This window comes from Poecilia latipinna, unplaced genomic scaffold (genome assembly GCF_001443285.1).
Source record: "Poecilia latipinna isolate Pla-1442-1.1 unplaced genomic scaffold, P_latipinna-1.0 Scaffold730, whole genome shotgun sequence".
NCBI lineage: Eukaryota > Metazoa > Chordata > Actinopteri > Cyprinodontiformes > Poeciliidae > Poecilia > Poecilia latipinna.
In genome coordinates, this window is record NW_015113346.1 from 98380 (window position 1) to 124229 (window position 25850).

Sequence of the window (25850 nt, forward strand, 5' to 3'; positions counted from 1 at the left end):
TATTTGTAATCAGTTTGTTTTTCAATATATTTTAATTTTATTTTTTATTTATGTGTGAAGGGGGGGTTGTGGAAATTTGCATCTTTTTTTGTAGATAAAATAAATAAATAAAAAAAATACATGCTTGATTTTAGGCTGTTTTTGTGTTTTTTTTTTTTTTTGGCCCTTGACTATTTTTGACAACAATTTTGTCCCACGTGACAAAAAGCTTGGACACCCTTGGTCTAATAGATTAAATGCACGCCATTGGTGTCTCAAAACAATGCAAGGCCTGTCATTTTATGGCATATAAGCACACACTAAATAATGAGCTTTGCTTCCCCTTTTTGACAGTTTGTCAAATAGATTCACATATGATCCATTGCAAATCTCCAATCAACTTGAGGTGAATTTCTCTGCATCTACAGGAATATTCGAGCACATTAAGGACCAAACTCACTCTGGTTGTAACTAAACAATGTTTATTTAAAAAAAAACAACATACAAACATTATTTATACACATCACTACTTTTCTATCACAAAACATGGTTAGATAAGATCACACTTATACAGTATTTTAGTGCCAACTGATTTCAAAACTAATCGGTTCATTCATTCATTTCAAAGTACTAATCTGTGTTTTCTGCTTCAGCTGCTCTATTAGAGATAAAAGCTAAATGTTTAAATATTACAAGAATTATGCAAATATAAAATTATGTAGAGACAAATCAATACACAATACTTCATGCGTTTGTTGAAACTAAGTGTACATCAACCTAAAGAAATTCTTTCCATCACCAGGGAAAATCACACAAAATAGAAAATGACATATTCACATAAAAACAAATGAAAATGGAAATGAACATGATTTATTATATTGCTGTAATACACACACAATAGATTTGCAGTCCAAATATGCACAAATGGTGCATATTTTTACAGTCCTAAATGCTTTAGGTCAGCAACACAACATTTCAGTTTTACTAATCAGCTACAGTTACAAACTTCTTAATTGGAAGCAGTCAGGGGGAATACAAGAGAAATGTTTCAGATGACTACGCTGGTACTGCTATGGGAGCCTCTATCCTATGAGAAAAAAAAGGTAACGTTAGAGTCCAAGCAAGAGATGCTATGATTACCACATCCAAAAACAGACAGAAACAACAAAAAAGCACCAAAGAGGAGGAAGAAATCTAAGCTGTGCAAGAACAGACGATAAAAAGCTTTGCACATCTATTTGTTGTACCCACCTGCTGCCACTTGGGGGCAGTGAAAGGTCTGTGGAACAGTTGGAGCTGAATCTTGCTAATGTGCTAATTTTCTATAATTCCCATTATAAAGGGATAAGAAAAGGTTTGAGATGATGCGCTTATACTATCACTTGAAGCAATGGGAAGAGCTGCAACAAAGCCACAGTCTGCTACTCTACAAGAGTAAAGGAGCATCTGAGTGAATCCCCACAAAGAACACACTGATTCTTTTTGCTACAGTGACACAAGATTTGTAACAGCCAGTTTTTAAAGAATCATTGTTTCTGATATTTCCAGCTGAAAAATGATAAGATGAAGGACATATTACCTTTTTTTTTTTAAATATATGTATCTTTCAGTTTCCCTGCAGCAAATACTCTCAAGATCTGGCAAAACATACTGTATATGTTAATATTATGTGCATGTAATATTGGTACATTTCTGTTTTTATCATTGACTTATTTGCATATTGCTATATAATCAATATGTTTCTTGCTCACACTTATGAGAGAGGATATTGCCACTGCAGGTTCTAAAGGTCATCATACTTTGAAGCAGGTTTCAAAGTACAACGAAAGACGCATTTCCTCAAAGTGGAACTAAGCTGAGTATTAAATAGATCTTTATGCTTGTAGTTCTGGTTGTTTATGACTCTGCTATAAAATGCCAGATTTTTTCAAAACCACAGCACACACAGGTTAAAGAAGCAAGAAAGAGGCAAAGGCTGAAAACTGAAGGTGGTAGTAGAACACGATGACAAAACAGGTTAAATTTTAACACACTGCTGGTTCGGTGTCAGCAGTAGGGGAAGCTCTTACAGAAAGATGGCTGTAGTTCCTGCGACCAGGCTGCACCTCACTGGCGAAGTAGCTGGGTGGTTTCTCGGGCCAATCCTTTACTTTGCGTCCTTTTTTCTGACTGCTGCCCTCATCTGAGCTCCAGGATCCTTTGTGGTGCGTGGGAGGGGAGTAGCTCCTCTCCCTCCTTGCCGATCTGCTTTGAAGCTCCTCCATCAAGTCGTCGCGGCTTCGGGCACGCGGCCTGGACCCTCGCTCTCTCCTCCTGGACGAACTGCCCCTCTCGTTCCTTGAACTCCCGTGCGTTGCTCTTCCTCGCCGGTTGTCCCAGTCCGAATCGTCGCTGTACTCGCGCACTATCCCCTGTCTTGGCAGAAGGTCCTCTCTGGTTCTGTACCCACGGCTGTCTCCCCGTTGGCCCCCTCCTGATCGGTTAGTACTCCCGCTAGACTGACTGGACATTCTCGGATAGCCCCTGGCCCCGTCTCCAGCAGGGTCCCTGCGGGAGGAAAAGCTGGGAACTCGCTGGATGATAGGAGGCAGGGTGATCACCCTTCTTTCCACCCCTCTCACCCTCATATCATCCAGCGCCGACAACATGCTCGGCGGACCGGGGGCGTAGGGCACAGCTGGAGGAGAGGGTTGGGGCTGCAATGGGGGCATGTTTCGGACAGCATGTGGTGCCATTTGAGGGGGTCCCACATCCAGCACTCTCACCTGGTTTTCCAGGTAGTCCAGCATTGGGTTGCCACTATTATTACTGCTTCGCATGCTGCCATTAACCATGTATTGAGAATGCAAAGGGGGCTGCTGCTGCTGCTGTGGGGCCATGGGTCCCAAAGGGATGGGAGTCATGGAGATGTTTTGTTTGGCTGGGTAATCTGACACTGAGGCTGGAAAAAAGAAAAAAAAAAATCAGATAAAGACAAAATAAAAACTTCGAATTTACAAAAAAAGATGCTAAATGTACTAAAGCACAACATGAATATGAATATGTATCAGGCTTGTTAGAAGTCTTTACAAGTGGAAGAACTGGTTTTCTTGTACTTTGGTTTTCAAACCAAATAAGCACACCCTGAGAAAAGAAACAAATCATTCACCAAATAAACCTTTCCATGCTTTTGTTTGACTGATATTCACCCGAGTAGAGCAGGGGAACACCCTGGGAGGAGGTGTTGCTGACGTTTGCGTAAACAGGCTGACCGTACATCCAGGGAGCCATGGCTTTCTGAGCTTGTTTCAGCATCCGATGCTGCATCACAGCTGCAATCACAGCAAAAGACCAAAAACGCTTCAGCGGTGCAAAGCATCACCGAGTTGGTTCATTTAATCAGAATCTGCAAGTTAATAATAATTTCCAATATTTTTGAACCTGAAAGTACATCCTAAGCAAGATAAAGAGCATACGTTTAAATCACAAAGTTTTAACACTGAGGTGCAGCTCTTTGCTGCATTAACTTTTTTTTTTTCTTTTTTTTAGAATTTTGTTTTCCAAATCACAGTCTGAAGAAGAGCTTCTGCCACCAAAACCTCCCTCTGCCTCCATGACATGAAGAAAGCTTTAGTACCTTTTTCAGGGCAACAGCAGGTCTGTGGACAGCAGGGGCAGCGGACATAGCAGCAGCATTTTTGCGGGCAGCACTGACAGCAGCATATGCAGAAGAGCATGATGAGCAGCAGAGCGCCAATGATAATAAACAGGACAGTCAGCCAGTCTGAAACAAGAAAATCATTTTTATTACAGAGTACGTTTGCGGGCTTTGTTCTCTGTGAATGTTTAAAAGCAGCTGCAGAAGCTGAAGAAACCTACGGTACACGATGAGTCTGACTTCTCGATCCGAGTCGCCTGTGGTGTCACCAGGAGCATCGATGCTGCAGTAATACATGCCGTTATCCCACCACATCACCTCATTTATCACCAAGTCAGCCTCTGTTGAGAGAAAGTTTTGTTTAAATCCCCCTGCATTGGGTACCAATTAAGATATGCTCTCTCTAAAAAAAAAAAAAAGCTAGAGAATACAATCCTTCAACACTAATGTTCCGGTGAACTGCTAGGTAACCACTCCCTTCTGTCACTCCCCTGCACCTTTCTGCAGCTCCCCTCTGCCTGTTAGTGAGGAGAACCAGGTGGACTCAATCTTCAATCTCCTAGCAATCAGAGTGCAGCTACTTTAGTGTGACTGACCTGTCAGTCCTGGTTTGAGAGCATGAGATGCAAACAGTGCTGGCGCATTTGACTCAGAACTGTGTAAAAGTTTCAACAAGCTGTGAAAGACAGCCGGTAAGGCTCAATGCTGCTGCTCACTGCTGAATTGTTTGTTGTATTATTGGTGTTATACTGTTTAGTCTTATTGAGGTAAAGTTGGTGGATTGAAAAGAAAAAAAGAATTACACTTGGTGTTTATTGGTTAAAGTAGAAAGAAAAGGAAATGTCAGTTGGAATGTCTGTGAGGGAATTTAACAAATTTTGATAAAAATGAAATGCCAATTTATGTATTGCTGTCGAATCAACAAAAAAAAATATATTTATTCTTTTAAAAAAAAAAAGTTATTTACTTTATTAATGTCAGAATGTAATAGATGTCTTTCTGTTTCTTTTTGAGGTTTTTCACCTATTGAGATGAGCTATGTGGGCCATCATGTAAAAAATAAAGATGAGTCAACGAAATTAAAGTCTCTCTGAGTGGGATCAAGCTGAAAGTTCACAGTGGAAACGATCTTTTTCAAGTTGGGATCACACAGTTAATCAAACCAGAAAGAACTTGACAACTAAAGCAATAGCCAGGAACAAAAAAGGACAGTATGCATGCTAACCATCCCAGGACGACACATTCAGGCGAAGAAGCAACAAAGAAATCATACTGGGATCAAACTTACTGTTTTGGATTGTGATTTTACGATTTCTGTACTCTGACCCCAGCGTTGGCTCATTGATGCCCCTCTTCTGGATGACGGTCCGAACTGTGCGCTGGCTGTCTGGGCAGTCATTGGCAGGATCCTGACCGATCTGGAGAGCCGCCTGATAAGCTTCAAAAACAAAGGAAAGCAGAGCATCAAGGTTTACTGCCTAATAAAGCAGCCAAGATGTCTTTTTTTTCCTGCAGTGTTGCAGTATTAGTTTGTGCAATATATGTTGTAGTTGTAATATTAAGGAGAGAAAAAACATATGAAATAAGCAAATTCAACAACAAAACTTGTTAACGGAGGTCCATCAATCATAAACAGTACCTGGGAACATTACTTTTTTTGATCAGCATGTAGGAGAACTAATGGTGTAACGATACATGTATTCATACCAAACCCTCTCTGTTCAGTGCATTCATAAAACCAACAAATAAAGCTTTGTTTCACACCTGAACACATTGGCATGTGGAACTTAGTATGCAGCGCAACATTTTGAAAAAGTGAACAAAAACTAAACAGAAAACTCCCAGCTGTCACTAAACTCTGCTATTTGGGAACTTTAAGGCTTCTTCACACAATTATGCTTAAGGGGGAAAAAAGAAGATGGACAGGACCGAAGCTTTATGTCAGAGTCCAGATTTTTCAACAACAATAAGGCATAAAGCTTGCCCTGAACTGAACTGCTTACATAAACAAAGTCAAGACAATGTTAACTATTCCTGGTTCTGTGGAAAAATCAGGTTAAGTCCAAATGCAGCTGCTTGTAGCGTTCAACCAGTCCAAAATGCTAAATTCACCTGTGGAGTAGTACTCCAGAACTGGGTCTTTACAGAACGACTTGAATCTCCACGTGACGAGGACCTCCTGGGGGTTGGCTGATGTTGTGTATTCGCAGCGGATCGTCACCGAAGCAAACAGCATCGTTGTTCTCTCAACCTCTGGAACAACCACCTGAATGGACAGCAGCTCTGGTACAAAGAAGCAGAACAACGACAAGAGTCGCGTTATTTAAGTGACAGCAGCATAGCTCTGTGGTTGAATGCAGGAATCTGACCAGACTGGTTAACAGTTTACTACAAGTAGACTGTGTCATGACCTGTAACCACAGTTATCAGTCATGAACTGCAAACTGTATGTCCTCATGGCAGGAAGCCATTGCTAATGAATAAAATTATGATCTACGATAACTGGAAAATGTAAACACTTTGTACCTCTGACTGCTGTCTGATATTTACGAGCTTTTGCTTCTCATAATTTAACAATATCTGAAATCCTTAAACTTTGACGATCAGTTACAGGATTAATGTATTATTTACTTAATATATAAAAATGCATATGAAAAAAAAAACACAGGATTGCTTGAGCTTTACCCAATTTCACAAACATTTGTGCACTCTATCCACATATGAACAATATTATGTTGATCATCTTTAGTCTAACAGTATTTAATTTTACAGTTAAAATACAAACATAGAGAGAAATCTCGATAGCAAGGCTCTCCAAAAATGACAATGACCTCTGTAACAACCGTTAATACATACTACAAAAACATATAAAATCAAAATCAAAGTTTATTTGTGTAGCACGTTCAAGGTGCTTTAAATAATAAAAACAGAAATATAAACACCATACAGTCATCAATTGAACAGATGTTATCTTTTGATGAGCCCCAAAATAATACACATCAGATATGTTGGTCAATGCTTCATTTATTGTGGTCCAAAAGCAACAACCCGTGGGTTTTTAGTCTCGATTTAAAGGAATAGAGTTATGCTACTCTGTTCAAGGCAAAGACAATTAAACCAGTAGAGACAATTATTATAATTATTACTGTTATTGTAGTTGTAATAATAATAATATGGTCAAAAGCTCAAGCAAAAGTCAGGAATAGCCAACATTAGGAAGTTCTAATGTGTTTTACAGAAAAAAAAAACTGTCTAGATCAAACCGTCATGCTAATATTACATATGGATAGTGTTGGTGCAAACTAACAGCAGGTTATATATAAAAATGACTAGCTTTAATTAATTACATTTATTTAACAAAAGTGATCATGAGACAAGAGATACAATTAAAAACGTTCTTTGAAACAGAAAAGCAGACACAAATCCAAACCCTGTAAGTGACAAGAAAGCATGTAAAACGCTTTTGTCAACAGCGTCTTTGATAAATGATCTACCTCCTTTGTGTGGTTGCAGAAACTCCTGATGTTGGGAGTTTCTTGTGTACATGGAAAACTAGGTCCCGCAGACACGTGACCTCACTCGGCCTTGTCCTGTTTACACCTGTTGATTATTAACTTGCCACCATTGTTTATTACTGTCGACGATTTGCCCTAGGTTTCTTCTTCGTTTGTCTCTGTATGCCTCACTAAAGTAATACAACAGTAACCATAGAATCACAGGTGAACTTTCAGGCATTAAGTGTTGATAATGGGAGAGTTAAAACCTCACCTGTTGGCAGGTGCAGCAGCAGAAACACCACCAGTATCATATTTCCCATCTCGGTGCTCTGTATCCTTCCGCGGAAACTTCACTTGTTGCTCTTGTTGGTGACCGAAAATCTTGTAAAAAACCCGGAATACTGGTTTAAAAAAAAAAAAAACGTCATGTACTCGCTGTTCCGCATAATCACCGGGTTTCCACCAAAGGCAACATGTTAGCCAGTCTGTTGTTTTTCTCCCTGAAAATGTTTCAGCAGTAGTCCAGACGAACTTCCCAGTGGAAAGGCGGACGCTGATCATCCCCTCCCCCACTTAGCTACAGGTGACATCACCGGCCCCGCCCACTGTGACAGGTGAAGGGAGACACGATGGGGAGTATTAAGTTGAACTAAATTTTGTGCTTTTTTTTTTATTTTCCCCACTTAAATAATTTATATCGTTAAAGAAATTCTAATATCACTTTGAAATTAAATATTTCATTTATTAAGGAACAAAAACCTCTCCAAACCGCCATGCCACCACCTGTGTGAAAAAGTTATTGCCCTCTAAATCTAACAACAGATTGTGTCACATTTATTATCTTCAGCTGTTTTTGATATTTGTTTGTTAATGAGTTTTTTTTTTTTAATTTTAACCAAACCATTTTTTAGAGAGAAAAAAAGTTGCATTTTCTTTCAGAAGTTATCGTATCTGCCTCTTTCGTTGTGGTTTTAATCAGTAATACTGAAGTAGCCCATCAACAACAGTCTGCAGCGCTGCTGTGAGTTTCCATTAAACAAGAATGCACTCCTCACGTGAATGCTGACATCCTCTTCGTGTAGAAGAGGGATTTGTTTTCCTCTCAACTCCTGATTGTGGCGCTTCCTCTCAGGATGCAAAGCGTCGCAGCTGTCAGGATTCTCACGTCTTGCAGGGGACATGGACCCTCTTCCAGCTTCCCAGCGCAGACCCGAATGTGCTGAAGTGTCTTCAAGTGTGTCTCGATACTCTAAGAAATGAGATGAAAAGCTCTGCTCTCTGCAGCTCCTTAATTCCTTCTTTGTCTTTGTCAAGAGAGAAGATGCAGCACCTTTCAGTCTGTGCTGGCTTCAATCCACTGTGTGAAAAAGTTCAGCATGATGGTTCATTAATCTGGGTATCAGAGTTAACATCTTATTTATTTTTCTTTCAAACATGTAGCATAATTATTTCTTAAAAATGAATCAATGGAGCAAGTCCTAGTATTGGAGAACAAAATACACGATATAGATGAAGTAGAATAGTAATCTTCATCTGATGCATGTTGATATACTAAGTTCAGATCAAATGGCATCAACTTGTTGTCTAAACTCTCCCAGACAGAAAGAGGAATAAATAATGAGCCTAAAATAATTAGAGAAATGACAAGGAAGGCAGGAAGACGAAACAATGACTGGACGTCATCTGTCTGGCAATCCAGTGAACAAATTTATAAACATTATATTTCTATTTGAGCAATTTGAACCATTTGAAAAGAATCTAAGAATTTAGCTACAGAATGGTTAATCGCAAATGTAAAACTTTTGCATCTGAAAAGTCAAACAAAACAAAAAGATTTCAGAAGATATTTTTTTTTATTACAAAGCATCCAGGCAGTGCAATGATCATCTGCAAAACAAATTCAAGGTGCAGTACTTCCAAAACTGTCACAAAAAGGAAAGACAGAAGAATAAAATGCAGAGTTAACCTGAGTTACAGAGTACTGACACATAAATAGGAGGAGTGGAGGCTGCACAGGTTTTTACCTGCACAAATTGGACAGATAAAATAAAACACCTTGGCACTCGTGTAAATTTAGCCACCAGACAAAACTGACACACAAAAAAAGGTCATACCTTACATAAAATATACATGATACAGTATCATTTATGCACAAGTATAATCCAGAAACCTTCAAGCTCTAACAGCAGAGGCTGGATGCCTCAGTCTGTCTCAGGTTTTCCTTCCTCTAATGTTGTTTTCTCACTGAGGTTATTTCAAGATGAGCCAGACTTCATGCAGCTGCTGGTGGAGGCGGTTTTAGCTTCTCCCTGCGTAGCTGCATGCAGGACGGATAAAACGAACGGACCGGCAGCTCTGTGCAGGTGGAGGTTCGAGTGCCTCGTCACACTACCAGAGAATCCCTGCTCAGTGCAGCGCTCTGTTAGGGAGATACACCGAGAGGCTGCAGGTTAGAGACGCTCATGCCGAGTGACGGTGCTCAACCAGTGTGACAGTTGGAAACCATGCAGAGGAAGGGTTTTAGTAAGATGTGTTTTAGATTTTAAACTTTGGAAAGGAAGGAAAGACACATTTTACATGGAGAGAATATATCAAGAATTAGTTGTGATTTAAAGGACATTCCTGTAAAAAGAAAAAATAATAATGCCTCAAAAGGACAATATGTTAAAAACTAATAACTCAGTGTTCCACTATGCCTTATATCTAAGAGTCACAAGAGACAAAAATATATTTACAAACATTAACGATGAATGTTTCTTATTGACAACAAATACGACAAAAACAGACAAGAAAAAACTTCAGTGGAGAACTGCTGACTTTTTGTGCTGCAGTTCATTTTGTTTCCACTGGAGGGCTGCAGAGCAATCTGTAAACACTTGATATTCTCGACATGTATAAAGAATAATGCATATTTTACACCTCTAGCAGACCTGTGGAAATTATTTAGGTGTATTTGTAAGCACCTCAATAATTTAATTGTGTATATCAAACTTACATACTCTCTTTTGAGAAGCTCATATTTTACGAAATGAAAACTGTGGGTCTTAATCAGTAATTTTGTGTACTCTCTTCCAATTGCTGCTGAAGCAGATAACTAGAGCTGTGAACTGAAAATGTAAAACAATGGAGCTGAAAGTGCACAACAAAACATAAAAAAAAAAAAGAACCAGAAGGGAATTTCAGGGAGGGCTGGAAACAAAGGTCCTAATTGGACTGAAACCGGAGGTCACCAGGACACATTATGAATAATAAAACAAACTCCTGGGAACAAAAATGTAGCAATCCCCCCATTCTGCTGCCTGAAGACAGATACGCCTGAAGTTACTGTGCAATTATGCATCATTTAATAGTTGTTTTACGACAGGGACTGATCATTTTTCTGGACTTTCTGCACTCAAGCTCGTCTGTTTACTTGTATTTGCTAATTTTTATAACGTTTTGAGGTTATTTAGCATCTTTTCATAGTTTGAAGAGATACACCAAGAAGAGATTGGAAGCGTATTTCAGATCTGTCTTACTTTAAACTTTAAAATGGCAACACAGACTTTTCAATTTGTCAACATTAAAATGCTTATTCGCGATCTAGCTAGCTTAGTGCCGTTAGCATTAGTAACTGTGAACTTCGGTGACTTTGACACTTAAATTCTCTAAAGGTTGCAAAAGTTCAGCATGTTTCATGATAAGCAGACAGAGGTTAGAACTCTAAAGAATAAAATAGAAAAAATATAGATGTAGTATCTTCAGGCCATTGTCAGATTTTGATATGGGATTGTCTACTTCCAGTCATCAGATAATATTTAAGGCATATCTTATCAATGTGCATCACTTTATAATTGTGTCATATCATCTGCAACTATTTTCTGAGTCATTCTGTGCCCAAAGATGAATATCTCCTGGAGTAAACTTGAATCTTTCGCGGTTCCTCATATTTGAATTTCATTTAGATGGTTTTGTGCCATAAATTGGACACTTTGGTGATGCATATAAATTTATTATTACTGGTTTATTAACATTTTTAATGGTTGATTTTATTACTATTTCTCTCAGTTTGTTACATGTAAGATGTTTGGTCTGTTTTTTGTTGATTTTTATCTCTTTTTATTGGCTTGCATTTATTCTGTAGTCATTTTTATGGTTCTGCTGCCCTTTTTTAATTACTTTGATTTGTCTCTTTGAATAACATTTTGTATCACATTCTGGTCATATTGCGTGTCTTTGTGCTAAGTAATTTTGTTCACTTTACACTTCTTTTCTTTAACAAAGGCTTTTCAGGTTTTAGTAGTGGGGTCCACTTGCGATAATGTTGACAACAAGAAAACCATCGGATACTGTTGGGCTTGACTTGTAGCAATTTACAGGACATAAACGCTCTTTTCCTGCAGAGCGGTGGAGGGGGGAAGTTCTCGTTCCTGCTACAAGTAACTCACCAGGTTTCGGCTCCTGTCCCGCTCCTCTCTGCCCCCCTGTAGTGTCTGGGACATTCCCTGGTGGGGTCGGGTGTAGGAGAAAGGCCTCGAGCCTGGCTCGGCGGTCCTGTATCTGTCTGATCGGGGCGGGTCTGCTGTGCGGTACCTGTCCGTGGTCAGGTCAGCCCTGCGGTATCGCTCGGCCTCCAGCTCAGAGTACGGAGGCAAAGGGTCGTCCTCATCTGGACGGTGGCTGGGCGACCGGCTGTAGAAGCTGTCGCTGCCTTTTCCCCTGGAGCTGCCTTTAGACGGAGTGTCGCTGTCCTCGTCCGCTCTCCCAGCGTTCCTGTCCCCTCCCCGGCCTCTCGCCTTCCTCTCCAGCACGCTGGTGAGGAAGCCGTCATCATAGCTTTTGCTCAGGGGCGGCCGACAAGGACGGTCGCTGTCCCATGTGTCCCTTCTCTTGTGCATTAAAGGCGAGGGGCTCCGGCTCCGGCTCCGGCGGCCCCAGGTGTCGTCCTCCTCTCGGTAGGAACGCCTCGGCGGGCTGTAGTCCCGCCCATGGAGCCGGTCTGGAGGCTCAGGACGACGAGCGCGGGAGCCGTAGCATCGTGCAAACTCCTCCAGCTCATCCAGGGAGCCGGTGCGACCTCTCCTGCTCAACGTCTTCCTCTGCAGATGCTCGGAGCGGGGATTCCACCTGCAGCAACATTCATTACAGCTTATTTTGCTTGACATTTGTTACTCTGTTACCTATTTCGAAAATGTCCCATAGGTTGAAGTTTGTTGCAGCAAAATGTGGGTAAGTTTCAAGAGTAATGAGTATTTTTTTAAGGTTCTATAAAATAGCAATAACTACATTCACACAGCAGATAAAAGCGACCCAAATCTGCTTTGTTTTCTTGCCCAAAAGCAACCTACATCCAGCTTTCTCACCGCAGTCTGAAAGAGCCCAATTCCAATATTTCCACTTCCCCAAAAATCCAATCTGTGCCACTTCCATTTGTGGTACGAGTTTGGATACGTATCAGATTGTTTTTGAACCATCTGCAGTCTGAACGGACATGTTGCATCGTTCTAGCTTTTATGTCACTGACATGAGAGGTGCATCGTAACTCTGAACCAGAAAAAGCCAGAGACGGTGAATCAGGAAGTCAATAACGGCTAGAAATTATGATTATATAGTTATTTTGTCTAGTCGAAATATAATTGGAGATATCTTAAATCGCTAAAACGTCTAGTCATAAAACAATTTGAGATATCTGGAGTGTAAGGGCGGTAAAACCGAATTTATGTTAAAATGGCTTGCCAACAAGACGTGACGTGTGAATGCAGCCTATTCTAAACACCGTTACCTTCGCTCCAATTCATCGTCTGAGAGACTGCCGTCATTTCGTCTGGGCCGCCGACTCTGCGAGGGTGGAGCCGCTCTCACCTGCTCCTCGCGGTCCGGGATGGGCGGCAGCGCCTTCATCTGGACCGTCTGATAGTTGCGTCTGAAATCCGCGTTCCCTCCATCGTGAAGGGAGCTGAGCTCTGACATGCTGCTGGCTGTCGGAGTGGAGAGGAATGATTGTGGCGACGTTCAAAACGGAGAAATTTACGGGAATCCTCAGCATGTATTGCAACATTTCACAGAGCAGGAATGAGCGGAATGAGTTCTGCTCGGATGAAATGTGAAAACATTTGGCAGCACTCGAAAATAAATGTCTGTGGTTGTAACAAACTTCCATCTGACCCACATTAAGGATGAGGTCTGATGTGCGTTCTTTTTTATTATTGCAACAGAAAACTCTAACTGTTTAGAAACTCGGGGCAATTAGAGTCAAGACTATTTACACCCACTTTGTGGCTGTAAATTTAATTTTGAAAACTCCCCTGCAATTTGCAAAGTGCTTCATGTTTGGTTCTTCTTTATGTAACAAAATTTCTGAACCGTTTTTAATAAATGATGCTATTCGTGTAACATTAAACGTACATCTGAAAATATATTGTGCAGTACAACATTTTTTACTCATTTCAGAAACCGAAACTGATAAATTCAGTGCTCAGAAAAAGAAATGAAATTGATAAAGTAATATATTTTAAACAGAACTGCCAGACTTTGGAAAAATATGTTAATTGCCATGCACTTAATACCTGGTTGGGGTTCTGTTTGTATAAATTACTGCATCAGTGAGTGGCGGTGATCAGCCTTTTCCTCATAGCTCCTGCTTACTTTGACAGTGGCGCTCAGACCTTCCTCTCAGCAATACTCCATAGATCCTCTTGAACTTTATCACAATGTTAAAATTTTGTTAGTGGTGTGACTCATTTTTGGATGTTTACATCCAGAAAATCTTCCTCATTTAGTCCAAATTTAGCCTCCAAACTTGTCAAATATGAGTCATTACTTACTGTCTTCCTCCTTCACTGTAACTGTTTAAAACAACACTATTGAAAACCTCCCTTTTTGAGGGTTTCTGAGCAAGTCCGAGTTTCTTCACGCTAATCTTGAGATAAACATGAGTTTTTAACGTGATTTTACACAATTTAAGTTCCATAATAAATGAAAACAGAGGAGATGTTTTGCGCTTTTTGTTTCCGTTATGCACCTGATTTACAATGCAAATTGCATGAAGTACAAGGTGGTCTATCCTTACTGCAGACTGACTACCTAAGCAGATAGCCTGACAAATTAACCAGCTGATACCAACTTAGTGTACTGACTGTGTTACTTAAAAAAAAGGCATAAATAATATAATAAGTGTAATAATAAATATGTTTTAACAGAAGGCAGAATAATGGTTGATTTTGTCTCACATAATAGCAATTAAATCAGGCTAAACATCTTATACCTGTCTGTTGTTAGAAAAATCAACAATTTTAACATTTGTACCTGTTTCTCATTTGTGTTTAGGCTGTTCATGTCTTTAGATATTTTTCAGATTTTTTTTTCTTAAAATCTCAATAAAAAAAAAACCTTTCAATTAAACTAGATTTAATTTGAAATAAGAATAATAAGTCTGAATATTTGCAGCCTTTTTTTTTAATTTTAGACATTTCATAAGATTCTGGTGGAGAGAAAAAGACATTAAAATGCATACCCAAAGCACTCTGAATTAGTCAGATGTTTTGAGATGGTTAAGAGGATTAGATGGATTCTAGCACTATTTAACTCACACAAATCACACACATAAGAAAGACAGAATGACACACACTCACACACACACAGACACACACGGCCGTAGAGACACTGAGAAAAAGGCCTGCTTAGTGGAGGCTTACATTTGAGTGAAGCCAACCTGCTGGTTGGAAACTGAGCCAACTCCTTCTCTATGTAGTACAAAACTTTCATTGAGTCCTGGTCTTGGCTGCTGGTCAGACGGTAACCACTGCGCACTGTAGATGCAGACACACAAGAACCCATACACACACACACACACACACACACACAAGGAGGATGTTTACAGGCAAAGACGCACAAACACACACACATGCACAAATGATTCATGATTTGTTAATTCACAAGCATGCAGGACACAAAGAGACGTTTCTGTTTTGAAACGGACTCAAAGGTGACGGATAAAGTCAGAGTTAGACGGTCGGTGATTAATGGTTTTCCATGAATCATGTTTCCTTAGAAGCTCTGAGAAATCAAAGGAGGGAGTATTACATTTATGAGTTCATAAAGTGATAAACGGGTTGTTTTCGCTTCCTTCTCGGGCGGGAGGAAGTTAACCATTTAAGGAGCGATGACTCACCGCCAGCCAGGTTATTCTCAGTCGAGGTGATCGATGACATCTTTGGGTCCAGTTGGGATGAAGGAGCAAGAGGGACCACTGTCGGCACACTGGAGATGTAGTAGGGATACACGGGGACCTGGGCGGGAACCGGAGCTGCCTGTCGGGACTTTGCCATCTTCCCCGCCTCGTACACTGAACAAATCAACGACACGTCAACACCACCCAGGCAGATGGCAAGAAAAAGTGCAAATGCAGCGGATGACTGTCCGTGTTACTGACGGTGTCGTGGGCAGCAGCAGGTATCAGGGCAGCAGCAGCAGCTGACGTAGCAGCAGCAGGAGTGAGGGCAGCACTGGCACCAGCAGATCCCCAACAGCAGGAGGAACAGGACGCTGCCCAGGGCCACGGAGCCCACAAACGCCCACTCTGTTTTACACAAACACACACACAGGAAGAAAATACTATAAATGCACCTTAAATGCTCATCTGATTTATTAACAAACAGCCAAAAACAATCATTTTATAACTTGTTCAGATTGCACTACGACTGTAATCAGAACATTACTAAATACAAGGCGGACCCAAAACACAGGTGCTTAAAGACCCACTTAATAAATTAGAATATTACTGAAAGGCTAATTTATTTCAGTACCTCAAACACTTTGTGTTAATTATGATGATTTTCTGCTTACAGCTAATAAAAAAATGACATTTTGGGATTAAAATATTACCTCAGACCAGTGAAAAAACACATTGTCATGTCAGAAACGCGGGCTTAATTGAAAAATATGCTCAATATCTGCTTAAAGGTTGTTATTTTCAAAAAATACTTTTAGTCTGAGATGTTCTGGTCAGATAAAAAGTGTCACCAGTCACATGATGTTGGCAGCATAATGCATAGTTTTCTTCTTAAAAGGTAACTGGTCAGAGTTGAGGAGAAATTGTTTTTATGTTATAACTCTAATCACAAAAGCCAGAGCTACAACAGAAATGTTTAGATTGACACAAATTCATGTCATAGAATGATCCAGTCAAAGTTCAGTCCTAAAATCCTACTGAGGATCTGTAGCAAGACTTGAAGATTTATGTTCATAGCTGCTCTCCATCCAAACTGACTGAGTTTGAACTATTTTACAAAGCTGAAAGGGCAAAATTTGAATCTTTAAACGTGTAGTGGTTCTTTAAAGTATTGGTTTAGGAGAGCTGAATACAAATGCATGTCACAGTTTTCAGATTTTTATTTGTAAGATGTTAAAAACTATGGATTTTTACAGCTATGTCCTATTTTGTGTTGCTCTAGAACATAAAATCCCAATAAAATTATGTTTGTAGACGTTAACAAGCGTGAAGCTAAACGGTTTGGAAACAAACTGACTTCCATAAAGATTTACCGAATGTAAACATTTTTTATTTTTTAACTGTACACAAATGTTAGCTTGTAATTATTCTGAGTGTAAATTCAGCGGTCCTGTATTATCTTTTACCCTAACGAGCTAACTTCTTACCCCTAATAAACCAGTTTTTCTTCCAATTGTGGCTTTTATAGTGACTCTGAGTGACAGGAAACAGAGCCTGAAGACACGGGATCTCGAGGGAATTTAAAGTAACATTAATCCTTGATCACATCTCCAAATTACAGACGCTAACAACACACCTCCCCAGGGGAGGCATTAAGCAAAATCTGCACAGCCCACCAGAGTTCTCCGAAGAATTTAAACTATGACTAAAGATAAAGCACCAGGTCTGCCATTTAAACAGCAAGAAGTTGTTAGATGGAAGCCCACAATTTATTTCAGAGTCCAGGAAAGCGTTGGTTAAGGTCAGCGAGAGTTAAATCAGTTAGGAGGCGACAGAAAAGCTCGAAAATGCAGGGAAGCGGCAGCTGATTGGCCGTACCTGGCATGATCTCCATATCAAACTCAGGCAGAAGATCGTCCTGCTCACCTGTCCTGCCTGCAGAGAGAGGGAGAGCACAGGTGAAGGCCAGACAGAAGCAGCAGGAAGCGGCGCCAAAAAAGGCCAGGCAAATTAGCAAATCTGGGAGAGGATGATGATTGATGTTCATGCAATAATCAATTAATCAAAGAAACTAAGATTGTACAAAATCAGGCTTAGCGAACATACAGGAAAAGCATTAAAAGAGTAGGTGTGCTTCCTTGAAATGGGGTCGTGTTGGGTACTTATTCATAGTAAAGTCATTACTATCAGTAAGAAACAGACAGGAAGACCAGCAATGAACCCAAGCACCTTAACCAGTGGAACTGACGAGTAAATAAAAACATGCAAACTAAATTGCCTTTTTTCCAGATGATCTATAGATCTGCTATCACTGGCATTACAACTTTTGAAAGGTCTGAAATCAGTTTTAAATATCCCCAAAAAACAAAGTTTATGGTTTTGTCAAAAGCAACACTTTAACAATCGAGGACTGTTTATGTCTGATGATATAATGACTGGAAGAGTGTCCTCCTCTACGTAACTGGGAATGTGAGCTGATGAAAGGCTTAAATGTGCAGCTCTTTAACATAGGTAAGAATTTCAAAATGAAAACTGTTTTATATTTCAGAAAACAGCTAAATCCATGTATCTGTCTGTAACTGATTACTGTGACGTGCTGAACATGCATGCAGCCTCCGCCTCTCTAAAGAGCCGTCTTCAAACTCCATCTCAAATGAAAATCTTTCATGCATATGTTTTTTATGTATAAAGCCCTGCTGGGTGAACTCCCAGCATGCCTCAGTAACCCATTTTCTGTCAGCTCCATAAACACCACTTAGTCTCTCCAAATGGTTGCTTTCGAATGTCTGACTTTGACAGATTTTGGGTAAAACAGCATTTTCCTACCATGCGTTACGGAGTTGGATTAAACTTACATCCATTAAGCATTTTAAAGTTTATTTAAAAAAAATACAGTGAAGAAGGAACGTCGTTGTTTTTCCTCTGAGATCACTGTATTTAAAATGCTGTGTAATTTGTCGTGTTTATTGTGCAATATTTGATCTACATGGTTCTAATTTTTATGTTGTCTCGCTTCTTAAAGAGATTTCTGGTCTCAGTGGGACTTCCTGGTTAAATAGAGGCATAATAATAATAATAAAACATAGTTTTAGCTTCTAAATTTTGTTTCACACTGCTGTTTAAAGCCACCAGCTTCAGCAATATAACATGTATTTTCTGTTTGTTTCTGCCTAATATAATCCAAACATATTTTAGTCAGTTCTAGCAACCTTTGGCAACAATTAGCAAAAAAAGTGAGAAGTCAAATCAGAGGTCAACACTTTTCCATAGCAGATCATTAGAAATGGTTTAAAGAGTTGTGTTGTATTTAAAAAACACAACTTTCTTTTGCGCTTTTTATTAACGATAAAAATGTCAGGAATCGTTTCATCAGGTAGAAAACTGCTACATTCTGAGGTTGAGCCACTTGTTTTTGCCCCATGTGCTTATTATGAGATTTTAAACAACTGTGATTAGAGTAAAGGCCAGCAAATGATCTGTCTGTCTGCAAGCAGAAACCAAACTCTCCTGGAACTGCCGACAGCTTATTCCAAATGTGCTGAGTCAGCTGTTGGTAGGGAGTGTCGAAGCAAAAACAAAAAAGTATTGCTACCTTGGCCTTGCAACTGTGCTCACATACCATCTGAAACATGGAGGAACTGGAGAAAGACGAGGAGCGTTGCGGTTGTGAGGAGCAGGGAGTGATTGGAGGGCTGCAGAGTGAGTCATGGGCTAATTTCTGAGGGGATTTTGGAAGACAACAGGGGGCAAACAACAAAGTGTGAAAAGGAGAAATACAGAAAAAAAAGAAAAACATATCCAAGGATCAGTTAGTTCAGAAGAAAACTGTGAATAAGAGAGGATTTTTGAGATATAACATTTTTCTGTCTAGAGAGGCGAGGAATGGCAGCATTTGAACCACTTTTGTTGTAAAACAAGGTCAGCTCATGGTTCCTAAAGCTGTAATAAGTTAAATTGTTATTTCCTGGGTTGTTTTGAGTGGTTTTTGAGGTTTGATTATTCTGTTCCTTAGTCTATTTCTTTGATCAAATCAGTCTTTTTTCTGCTTTATTTTAGTTCAGTCCTCACTACTGTTTCTAGTTATGTTTTTCCTTGTTACTCTAGTTTAATTATGTCTCTTATAGCTAGTTATTTTGTTAGATTCCTTCCCTAGTCTCCAGTGTGTCTCTTCCTCTTTCTGCTGTCTCCCCTCACACCTGCATCCCATTAGCTCATCAGCCCAGGTCCATTGTTTCAGCATTCAACCTCCCAGTACTTAAGCGCTTCATTCTCAGTCACTCCTTGCTGGCTCCTTCTGTTACTTACCATTTGACTCAATGTTTTCGTCGTGTCTTTCATTGGTTTTTCATTGCCTTTTTAGCGATTAAATGTGTTTTAGATGTTTGTTCTTCGTGGAATAACTTGGCTTAACCTTTTTTTATAACAATAATATGCCAAAAAAAGTTGTCTAGAATGCTTACAACTCTCTGAAAGGTTTTAAGTATTATTAAAACGCTGGTTAACAAACTGGTTAAGCCAAACCAGTTTGCTGCCCCTCCATGCTTTGTGAGATTGTTCTAATCAGATTAGCACAGTCAAGAGGTTATGAATGACCAGGCCTCAGGTCAACGTTGGTTTTGGGAGCACAACCATCTCTGGAAAGAGCTCCAGTTTACAGTAAATGCTCATTGTCTGACCTTTATCAGTGAAGTACAGGCTGTTTGATTGAGATTTGCAAGCCCTGTACAATCATTAACCAGGAACCAGTACTCCCAGTGAACCAACAGAACACACACAATCCTTCGGGACTCTGCTGCACAGCCTCACTGACTTTAAGTTTTTTCCAGTCCAGTCAAGTGCACACAGATCCTCTGAAATGCACGACTGGCTGAACAATAGAGTGTGTCATGACGGATCAGGACCATCTAAAGGCTGTTTCCATGGCAGCTGCCATAAAGGCCCTTGGGAATGCAGCCCGAAGAAGGCACCTTTTTCCAAAAACCTTCACGGCTATAAACTTTATGTTGCTTCATCGGCAGCCATACCGAGAACCAGTAACTCCATGTGGTCCTGACCGTTTCCCACCAGATCGTCGGCGACGATGACTTTACAGAAATACACGCCGCTGTCGCCCCACTGCAGCTCCCCGATGCGAAGGTCGGCCTCTGCAGGGAGACACAAAGCTCATGTTTAGAGGATTTCTGTGAAGACGAGTGGTTGAATCCATTCTGAACAAAAGAGGGGATGATGAGAGGTGAGTTATGTAAAACTTTACACAAGGAGGTTGAGATCATGAGGCTGATCTTCCTCCTGTATTACGAAACTATGACACAAATTCTTATTATATGGAGAGAACGGCTATGATTCAAACAGACTCAGCAGCCGTACCATACAAACGTTTGTCATGAACTGGAAAAAGACAAAATCATACCAAGTATTTTTGGTCTTGTTTCTAGTGCAAATATCTTAGTTCACTTGAAATAAGACAAAACTAAGTGACTTTTCAGCAGGAAATAGAAGCTTGTTTTAAGTGAACAATTCCTCAACATTAATGAAAAAGAATTAGTTAACCTGATAAATTATTTCGCTCATAACATGGGAAAAATATCTTTTTCCTCTGACAGATTATTGCACTTATAGCCAGTACTTTTTCATAAGAGAATCAATATTAAGAAATGATTGACTTCAAATCCTATATCTTGAAGAAAGGTTACTTGTGAGTTAGTTTTGTCTTACTTCAAGTGCACAAAGACATTTGCAGTACAAACTAGACCAAATATTTCATGAGACTTTGTGTTTTTGCATCGTGGAGGGAAAAGCTGACATTACTGTTTATGATGGTGACGTCTCTGTCTTTGTAGTGCTCCGTCAGCGTCACGGACGACTCCTGCTTGGAGGCCACGATCCGCACCGTCCGGCTGCTGTCGGAGCACTCCACTTGGGCCGTGGCTCCCAGCTCCGAGGCCTTGTAGCCCAGAGTGTCGGGCAGGGAGAAGGAGGCTCGGGTGGAGTCTCGGCAGTAGGACTTGTACCACCACTGCACCACCGGGGGTTTGCTGGAGGACGTCTGAAACTGGCATGGGAGGACCACGGACTGGAAGAGCATGGCGTAGCGCTTCTTCTCCCGCACTGTGACGTGCATGCCATTACACACGCAGACTGACACAAGCACAGACAGAGACAGACTCTGATTAACATTTTTTTAATGACGTCGAGAGAACAATTCTACAAACTGAACTCTTATTCCTGGATATTTGGTATATTAACTAGGCCTGAAGTGATTAATTAGACTAATCGTGATGTAACCGTCAACTAATTCAGCAATCAATTTTAAAAGTCCTTGTGCTGGAAGAACAACAGTCAGATAATTAATTAATCCAAAATTGTGCAAAAATGATTTACATTTTGCATTTGAGATTTTTTTAAAAAACCTTTCTAAACATATTCTATCTAAAACCTCTTCCCCATGGTGTTTTTCTTGTAGGTTTTCTTCCAAAATTTGAAAAGCATCTATTTTGTTTTCACTTCATAGTTGTGTTCTAGTTTATATTGGGTTATTAATGCTGATGTGACATATTGACATTTGTTTACAGTTCTTTGCAAAAACATTAAGTAAGTTAAACAACCATTATCTGTTTCACATGCTGTCACTTTGCAAACACATAAAGTATTATTAATTATTATTATTAAGGGCTGAATATTAACAACTTACTGTGCTCTCTTTCCTCTGCAATAATTGATCTGACCAAACCAACTTTCAGATTTGAACGAGCTTGCTTTCAGCTTCACACCTGAACATTTTCAAGAGTGTGTTTTTCACTCTGACATCTGGAAATTTTCTGACCAGGTAGACATACAAACACTTTGCTTTGCAGCGGTTCCTGCTGCAGCCTGGACCAAATAATCTGGACTTTAATTCTGGGCATAAAATGCATTGCACAGTAGTTTTTAACAGATATTAGTTTATAGCAATTTTGTTGTTGTTGTACCTGCTAATTACCGTAATTATTTTTTGACGCTCCTTTAGTGACATTCAAAAGAGCATAGGTTTGAAGGAACCTCTTTACGGCTGGAAAATGCATGTAAATTACAGTTTTATTTCTGTAGAAACAGCTGTAGATCTTCTCTATCTGTGCAGAGGATTCAAGATAAGAAACTGTAATTTGCATTGCATCAAAACGGGAGAAGACAGGAACAGAGATTAGGTGTGTGGGGGGCTCCTCTGCTGCTCAGGCTTTGGGGTCAGGAGGTTAAATTCCAGTGTAACGTGTGGGGGGGAAATCTGTGGGAGGACTGAGGAGAGCCAGGGGGACGGTGATCACACAGGGAGGGGATGCAGCAGTCAGATGCTCGTGAGTAATGCCTGAAAGTCATTTTAGCTCTAGGTGGGGCAGGAACTGCTTTTAAACATTTCCCTCAAGACAGGAAATGAAAACAAAAGCAAGTCCACCAGTTTGCCTTTCCTTCAGAGCAGCAGGAGGAGGAGCACTCATCCTGTTTATTTACTCTCTTTTAATTAAAAATTGCCAGGCCCTGATTACAACAATTAGTTCTGTTTTTCTTCTCTGTAATCATCAGTTTCATTAATAATATAGTAGTTTTATTTCAATAGCTCTTATCAATCATTGCTCTAAATCACTAAGCGTTCAGAAAGATGTGAACCACTGACTTTTTTATTTTTTTTTTTTTATTTTACAGTAATGAATCAACTTGTTTAAAAAAATAACTTAAACCAGACCCCGGCATCTAATTTGCTGATTATTATTATTATTATTATTATTATTATTATTATTATTATTATTATTATTATTATTATTATTATTTATTTATTTATTTATTTATTTATTTTTTGCTTACGACACTAAGAGAGAGACCTTTAGGCTTAGTGAACCTTTGCTGGGAGACTTGAATATGTTTTTCATAAGTAATGATATTTATTGATGTTTTATAAGTAAAATTATACTTCAAAAAGTCAGAACTTTCCTGTCATTTAAAAATAATTTAAAAAATATACGTCAAGGGATTTAATTCTTTCTTTTTCTATTCTTTGAGGAATTAATTACATACAAATGCACAGCTAGGTTTTTTTATGTTCTATTATTTCTTATATTTTTAAGGAAAATAATACATTTATGTTTTCGTTTGGTCTTTCAAACAATGATAAAAAGCAAGCTAGATTTTTTATTTTATTAAAAAGCAATGAAAATCTAAATATTAGGATATTTTAATTTTGATTTTGTTGAAATATTTTAAAAATGAGATTTTCTATTTTAAAATTAAGTCTTTAAAAATTAATTTAACAATTATTCTTTAACATATTTTTTGTCTTACTGTTCTTATTTTAAAAAACTAAAAAAATCTCCAACATGACCTGATTATTTTTCTGCCTCATGAATACTTGTTTTGTGGAAATCCAGTTTTTTTCACGTGTCACATATTCCAAATCCTCCACCATAAACTTTAACCTCACAACTTTACGTTCTGCAAACAGAAACGTGGACTGAGACCCTGAATTCCTCCAGTGGAGGAGCTGCGGTCTTCCCTTTGTTTCCGTCTTTATGGAGCTGACCATTGTTCCCCACTCTGCTGTCCCAGTTGAGGAGCTGAGAGGGGGGGAAGGAGGTCACAGACTCTGAGCCAATAGGAGCGTCCGGCCTCATACAGCTGGCTCCGAATAGACCAATTAGCCACTGAAGATTTAAACCAAACCGTTCCTCCATCAGCTCCATGAATGCATTCAGTTTGTTATGAGAGGAGTTTTGAATAAGCAAAGAGGAAAACGCCTGTATGCATCATGAAGCACGTGTGTTAACCATTGTTTACTGTGATTGAGGCTGTGGTTTAATAGGCAGGTTCCTCGCCACCTGTGTTCTGACTTGAAGGTGTTATTTCAGCGTTAGAGGAGCTGTTAAAACAGTAAGAGGTATTCCAGGTCACAGCTCTGCTGCTGGACGCTTGCTTGTTTCCTGAACACAGTCAGGCTTTTCCTCCCAAAACCGTCACATTTCCTGCCTTTTTTCTCCCTGTGGTGCATTCCTTCACATCGACTCATTATTCCAACAAATGCAACTGATAAGACTGAAAATAGACTCAATGGTTGATGGGGGACTCCTCTGCAGATTTCAAAAAGCACCCAGAAGTCAAGAAATTAAGCTTTGTTGCTTCCAAGCTTAATTTCAAAGATTCTTTGAAGCTTATATCTACACAGGATGGAATATACCTGATAATATGTCCGCATATTAGTTTTTTGTTGGTTTTTTTTCATTCCATTTTCTGTACACCCCTATCCCTAGTGGGGTGAGCAGGGGTGCTGGTGCCTATCTCCAGCGAACGTTTCAGGGTTTTTTTGGGGAGTTTTTTATGAAAATGATTGCTGGGGATAATCCTGACTACTGCAAAGTCTATTTCACAACAAACTTGTGCATTTACTCCTACTTAGCTTGCCAATCTGTGGAAACTCCTCCTAAATTTTTAACAAATAGATGCAGATTCTCCACAAGGTATAGAGGTGCTGAACTTTTTTATATAGTGACACTTGGAGGAAAAAAAAAAAACTCTTCATAGAAAAACTGTTTGTATGCATAAATTTTGCATTTCATTGCTGTACTTTTGTTTTTTTTCCCCCTACTATCTTTGTTGTTATTGACACTAATGCAGATTATAATTGTCTTATTTAGTATTGTGTATACTTCTGCTAACTTTTTGGATTATTTTTATTTGCTTTGTAGTCTTCCTAACCAGTTATGCTTTGTATATTGTAAAATGCAGATACATTCAAATTGCAAAAACTATCCATTATAGTGCAGTTATAATAATTGTAATTGTATTAATTAATTACCACTACCACCTACAAAAAAACCTTACTATTCCAAATACATATAATTTTACTACATTTGAAAAGCTTAAATAGTCTTGTTGATATAGTGTTGCTGTATCACAAATTCTTCCAGCAGCAAAGACTGAACAACCTGAGGAATATTCACAATGATTAATGACAACCAGCAGCCAATTGCACAAGCAGGGCTTTCCCAGAAACCCAAAAATATGTGAAGACAGTTTAAAAATATTTGTCCAAACCACGGCTGCTAAAAGGGAGTCTGTCTTGTTTGGCTCGGTGAAGATAAAACATAACCTAAACCCTTCAGCAGGTTCCTCGCTGAGGCCAGCGGGTTTGGGATAAGCTGAAGTTTACGGGCACAACCTGTTGCGCTGAGAACAGAAAGGCTGTTAAACATGTTGTAATAAAAGGAAATAAACTCACCCGATGCTCCCAGTAAAACTGCCAACCGGTAAAAGTTCATCATATATTCCGTGTTTATGGTAAAACGGCGTTTATCCGTATGTTAATCATGTCGTTGTTCGCTCTGAGTGCGGCTGCTCCAGACCGGAGGCAGGCTGCGTCTAACGGGACTGTACCACTTCACTGACAAAGGGGGGGCTCTGATCCAAAACTCTATCCAATCTAACGGGTTGACAAAATACATTAACACTTATTAATGGTGTCATCCAAAGTAATTTATTAATTTCGATATAAAAATGCAGCTTGGTTGCACAGAACATGCACAAAAAACCACTACAAATGATTGATTAAGTCACTTAACATGGATTT

At 39.4% G+C, this 25850-nt stretch overlaps 2 protein-coding genes across 5 annotated transcripts; both read right to left on the minus strand.

Annotated features, from left to right (window-relative positions):
- Positions 1 to 442: 442 nt before the first annotated feature.
- On the minus strand, positions 443 to 7683 carry ildr1b (immunoglobulin-like domain containing receptor 1b). Of its 2 annotated transcripts, XM_015045498.1 has the most exons (8): positions 7385 to 7683; positions 5729 to 5899; positions 4905 to 5054; positions 3838 to 3957; positions 3596 to 3742; positions 3168 to 3290; positions 2049 to 2920; positions 443 to 1066 (listed from the first exon to the last, which is right to left on the minus strand). In XM_015045498.1, the coding sequence occupies exons 1-8, from the start codon at positions 7431 to 7433 to the stop codon at positions 1028 to 1030; spliced, it is 1671 nt and encodes a 556-aa protein (XP_014900984.1). In that variant the 5' UTR covers positions 7434 to 7683; the 3' UTR covers positions 443 to 1027. The 2 variants fall into 2 exon arrangements, with proteins under 2 accessions (XP_014900984.1, XP_014900983.1); XM_015045497.1 differs by lacking the exon at positions 443 to 1066 and having other exon boundaries at positions 1334 to 2920.
- Positions 7684 to 8947: 1264 nt separating this feature from the next.
- LOC106955367 (immunoglobulin-like domain-containing receptor 2) lies at positions 8948 to 25646 on the minus strand. 3 transcript variants are annotated; one of them, XM_015045499.1, is made up of 10 exons: positions 25503 to 25646; positions 21071 to 21400; positions 20287 to 20406; positions 17141 to 17197; positions 15524 to 15670; positions 15263 to 15436; positions 14787 to 14900; positions 12875 to 13070; positions 11541 to 12219; positions 8948 to 9532 (listed from the first exon to the last, which is right to left on the minus strand). In XM_015045499.1, the coding sequence occupies exons 1-10, from the start codon at positions 25543 to 25545 to the stop codon at positions 9497 to 9499; spliced, it is 1896 nt and encodes a 631-aa protein (XP_014900985.1). In that variant the 5' UTR covers positions 25546 to 25646; the 3' UTR covers positions 8948 to 9496. The 3 variants fall into 3 exon arrangements, with proteins under 3 accessions (XP_014900985.1, XP_014900986.1, XP_014900987.1); XM_015045500.1 differs by lacking the exon at positions 17141 to 17197; XM_015045501.1 differs by lacking the exon at positions 14787 to 14900.
- Between the last annotated feature and the right edge of the window lie 204 nt (positions 25647 to 25850).